This window comes from Mandrillus leucophaeus, unplaced genomic scaffold (genome assembly GCF_000951045.1).
Source record: "Mandrillus leucophaeus isolate KB7577 unplaced genomic scaffold, Mleu.le_1.0 Scaffold106, whole genome shotgun sequence".
Taxonomy (NCBI): domain Eukaryota; kingdom Metazoa; phylum Chordata; class Mammalia; order Primates; family Cercopithecidae; genus Mandrillus; species Mandrillus leucophaeus.
In genome coordinates this window covers 2,255,367-2,260,235 of record NW_012098765.1, presented here as the reverse complement: position 1 = coordinate 2,260,235, position 4,869 = coordinate 2,255,367, and the positions used below count along the sequence as shown (strand labels likewise).

The window sequence follows — 4,869 nt, the reverse complement described above, 5'->3', positions numbered from 1 at the left end:
TCTCATGGAGCTGGGGTTGCAGAGAGAGGATGGGAGGAAAGGACAGTTGTCAGGGGCCAGGAGCTGATGGGAATGGGACTTGTTTCATAGCAAGGAAGGAACTGAGTTAAAGGCATCTGTCCAGGTGTTTAGGTATTTCAGTGGAGTTGGATGGGAAGCTATATCTAAGTTTTCACGTGAGTTAGATGCCAGGGCCACGGTCTAGTAATTTCGGTGAGAAGAACTGAGGCATATATCCAGGTTTCAGGTATGCAAATGAGGCTGGATTGGAGCACATATCTAGGAGTTCAGATATTCAAGTGAAGTTGAGTTGGAAGACACCTGTCCAGGTGTTTAGCTATTCAGGTGGGGCTGGTATGAGGGGAGTGTCATCTGTCTAGGTATGTTGGCATTCAGGTGGGCTTGGTTGGAGACAACTACCCAGCTACTTATTGGGTCTGGATTAGGGGCTTTTGTTCAGGTGTTCAGGTATTAAAGCGGGGCTGGCGAAGATGTTGAAGTGGAGGGGATACCTGTTCAGGTCTTTACCTAGCCAAGTGGGATGCATTGGGGGCACCTCTGTAGGGTGTGTGATTGGAAAGGGTTGGGGAACACTTATTTGGGTGTCTGGGGAATAATCTGTCTAGATATTTATGTGTTTAGGGTGTTGGTTAGGGCAGCTGTCGATGTTTTCAGGTATTTAAGTGGGTGAAGTAGAGGGTGCTTGGCCAGATATTCCAGTGGGCTAATTTGGGACATTTCTGTAGATGTGAAATGATTATGATGGGCTGGATTTTGCAGCACCAGGTGTTCAGGTATGCAGGAGGCGGGTTGAGGCAATCACTTGTCCAGGTGTTAAAATATTCAGAAGAACAGGGTAGGGAGCACCTGTTACAAATTACAGTAAGTTGGGGATGGGAACACGTGCCCAGGTGAGAGAGCTGAGCTGAGGGCTTGCATCCTGCCAGCAGGCTCTGTTCTGGGGAGCATCTGTTGAGCTATCCAGGTGCTCTTGGAGACTGGGTATTGGGCACCCATCTTGGGTTCTGTTGCAACTGCCCAGTTGTCCAATATTGGGGGCTGATTTTGAGGGGACACTGTCTGGAGGGGGGTGGGAGTTTGGGGCACCTGTCTCCAGGTAGGGGAGCAGTTGACAGGTTGTGATAGGGGCGTCACCGGTCGGGCTGCAGCCGGTTACCTGCCCCATGGAGGTCGACGTGAACTGGAAGCTTCCCAGCATCATGCGCAGCAGTGACAGGAACTCTTTGTCCTCGTACTCAAAGCGGTCCCCAAAGACAATGGAGCTGATGACATTACAGACGGTGCGGCTCAGGAAGAAGGTGGGATCGATATTGGCGCCTGCAGATGTGGCCGGAGAAGAGGGTTGGGGAGAGACTTAACTCAGAGGCCTGGGGAGAGTCAGAATTCCGGGAGGCAGGGCCCTGTTGAGCCAAATTCCCAGCGCCAGACTCCAGGGCTGGAAGTGCGGGGGCCTTTCCCCACCGAGTCCCCATCCTCAGGCAGAACGCGCGCGCGCGGGTCCCTAGCCCTGGGCGTTTTCCTGCTCTTGCCCACGCACTCGGGGTCCCCTGCTCACCATGCGTGCCCCGGAGGGCCTCGATGAGGAAACCCGCCTCCTCCTGGATGCGCTCCTCGATGCCGCGCTTGCCCACCCCGAAGTCCCGCAAGGTGGCGATGGAGAAGCGCCGGAGCTGCTTGGCGCGCTCCCCGTTGCTGAACGCCACGCCTGAGGAGATGAACGTTGGGGTGGAGAGAGGTCAGGGGGCGGCGGGGGCAGGAGCAGACCAGTCCCAGCGGGCTCCCCAAGGGTGGAGCAGAGAGGGAGTGGGTTGGGAGTGGGGTGGGAGAGAGATGGATTCGGAGAGAGATGGATTCAGCGAGAGTGCCCAGGAGAGCTGCAAACTCAGAGAGAGAGAGAGAGAAAGAAAGAGAGAGAGAGAGAGAGAGAGAGAGAGAGACCGGGTAGAAAGAAAAGAGAATGAGAAGCAGAAAGTTGAGACAGACAGATGCCCAGAGAAACAGAGGATTAGGGGGACACTCCATGGAGGAAGGGAAGGAAGTGGGGAGAGAAAGAGAAAGAGAGATGGAGGAAGAGGATGGAGGGAGGGGAAGTGAGATATGGGGAGATCTGGGAGGAGGAAATAAAAATGGTGAAAGATTCTTAAGCTGAGCTGAAGAAGAGAGAAAAATACGGAGACAGAAACAGAGAGGGTTTGGAAGGAAGAGAGACTGTTACCAGGAGATGGAGGCTGGAGATGTGGAAGTCGGAATACCATGAAATCCTAAGACAGAGGAAGAAGTGGGAGAGGGAAGCGGAGAGAGGAGAAACACCGAGAAGCACAGAAGCTGAGAGTGACAAAAAGACAAATGAAGACAGAGGACCAGGGTTGGAAAACAGAAACCCAAGATGTCCTCAGAGATGTAGAGAGAGGGAAAAGAGGAGATTCCAGTGAGAGAGAAGGAGGAGAGAGAATAAGGGGCAGAGAGAGGCAGGGAGGAATCAGGACAGGGACGCTGGAGACAGCTGAGGGATACACATGGAGAGGCCACAATGAAGGGAGATGGAGAGATAAAACCAGACCAGGGTCTCTGCCATAGCCTCCAGTGGGTAGGAGAGTCAGGGAGAAGGCTGGGGACACTGAGACTATTGTGTTCTCTTGGCCACCTTCCCCCTCTTGGGCACCCCCTCACCATAGCCTTTGAAGACCCAGTTGAAGGTGGCCTGCTCGCCTCGCCCGCTGAACTCCTCAGCCTGGTCCACCAGAGCCTCCCTGACGGCATCATGTCCGCACAGCACCACGACCCGCCGGGGCCCCAGGTGAATGGTGAACACGGGGCCATAGCGCTCACTGATCTGATGGAGGCGGGTGGGAGAGGTTAGAGGGAGCAGCCCCCACTCTGAATGGGCCCAGCACAGAGATGTCAAGTACTGGGATCCTTCGTCCCCAAGTTCTCACAGTCAGGGAGCTGGACATCCCAAGATCCTGTCTTTCCTGGCTAGGACCCTGATGATGAATCTCCAAAACTCCCTTTCCTGAGACTCTGGTCCACAGTGGTCAATCCCCTGCCACAAAGCCCCAGCCAGCTGGGCAGCCCCCACCCTGTGCCACCCATCTCCCTGCCTTGGGACACCTTCATGATGGAGTTGTACATCTGCTCTGTGTTCAGCTGCAGGTAGTTTCCAATGAAGGGCAATGGGGTGGGTCCCGGAGGCAGCTTTCCCTTGCTGTTCCTCTGCTGCCAGACAGACATCAAGACCATCACAGTCAGGCAGGCCAGCAAGGCCACCAGGAGCAGCCCTGAGGCCAGCATGGTGGCAGTGGGATGATAGATGGTGACGGCTGGGGTGGTTTGCCTTTATATTGCCTGAAAAAGAGGGGTGGACTTTGGCTGATTACACAATCACCTCATTTCACCTCCCCGCTACACCCCCCCACCATGAATCCCGCCTAGCTTGGGACACAGTCAGCAAGGGAGGAGGAGGGGGACCCCAGGGCAATTGAACAGAGAGGGGGCCTCCAGACTAAGTCTGTGGTACTTCAGGAGGGGTGCCCTAGGGCTGTGGATTAAGGAAGGGGCAACGGATAAACTGTAGAACGGAGGAGTTTGGAATATTTGCACAGGGGAGCACCTGGACTTTGGATTTTTGGTCTGAGAGTGAGAATGTACCCCAAAGTTGTGGATTTGGGGGTTCCAGGGAGAGGAATCCAAAGGTCTGGGTTTTATTAATGTGAGACGGAAGTTGGCTATGCATTTGGGGGTCTTCTGGTGAGGAGGATGCAGTGTTAAAGGTCTCAGGAGGGGGGATTCCAGGCATATGGACTTGAGAGTCTTGGGGCTAGGAAGACCAGGGTGTGGGTGTGGAGTTTCTGGGAGGAGGAGTGTGTAGCAAGCCCAGCAGCTCCTCCCAGAAAGCCCACAGCTCACCACTGGGCCCGGGTACTGACTTGATTTTGTTGTGGCTCAGAGCTGTCTCTTGATGCCCAGAATCCTCATTGGAACTTCAGAGTGAGGCCAGGATGGGTGCCATAGAACCTCCACTGCACATCTCTGGTTGGGAAAGGGGTGGAAGACCAGAGCCATATTTCAGGGGAACTTTCCCCACACCTGGAGGAGAGTGCCTCGAGTTATCAGTTGGCAGAGGGATTGGCCAGGTCTGGAGAAATAGTAAGAACAACCCCGAAATGGTGGAAAAAACTCAAGTGTCCCAAGGGTTGTAATTTACAAAGACCTCCACTGGTTTCCAACAAGATCCTTAGGGAAACGCACTAGATTGATTGTATCATCCTCATTAATATTATTATTGTTATTTATGTTTCTCATTTTATATAAGGGTCTATGGAGGACAGAAAACAGACCGTGGGCAGGGGACATGCGTGAGTGGCCCTGAACTCCCATCTCTCCTCCTCTGCGTCCTTAGTTCCACTTTGTGGATTTGGTTTTCCCGCCAGTGGAAAGGGAGTGTTTAGGAAGAGAGGATCATATTTGAGGGTGAGTTAAGTCTCCTTTAAGGGTGATTCCTGCTTTGTCAGGGGCTACTACTATTAGCAGGCAGAGGGAACAATCGCAGAAGAGATTGGGGTAAACTCCAGTATTAGGCACAGAGACAGAGCCTGGGGTGGGTGGGAGTGGAGAAGGGATGAGTAGCCTCCTGTCCTTCCCTCAGGGAAATTCTTCCTTAGTAAACAGGACAGTTACCCTCTGGTGAGCACGGTTGTATATGGGAAGATTAAGTCTAGGTGTGTATTATCTGGTGGAATCTTTGTAACAATGAGGTTGGTTCATCATCATCCTCATTTTGAAGATGAGCAGATCTGGACTCCATAAATCCTCTTGAGTGACGTCACACAGGGAGTAAGTGAGGGAGCT

The 4,869-nt window shown here is 53.3% G+C and overlaps 1 protein-coding gene across 1 annotated transcript in view; it reads right to left on the bottom strand.

Annotated features, from left to right (window-relative positions):
• The window catches only part of LOC105542603 (cytochrome P450 2F2-like), a 68,556-nt gene extending 65,209 nt beyond the window's left edge, over positions 1–3,347 (bottom strand). Inside the window, 3 exon segments of the mRNA XM_011984212.1 lie at positions 1,577–1,726; positions 2,692–2,854; positions 3,133–3,347. Of these exon segments, the coding sequence (XP_011839602.1) occupies positions 1,577–1,726; positions 2,692–2,854; positions 3,133–3,312 (493 nt within the window). The 5' untranslated portion in view covers positions 3,313–3,347.
• Between the last annotated feature and the right edge of the window lie 1,522 nt (positions 3,348–4,869).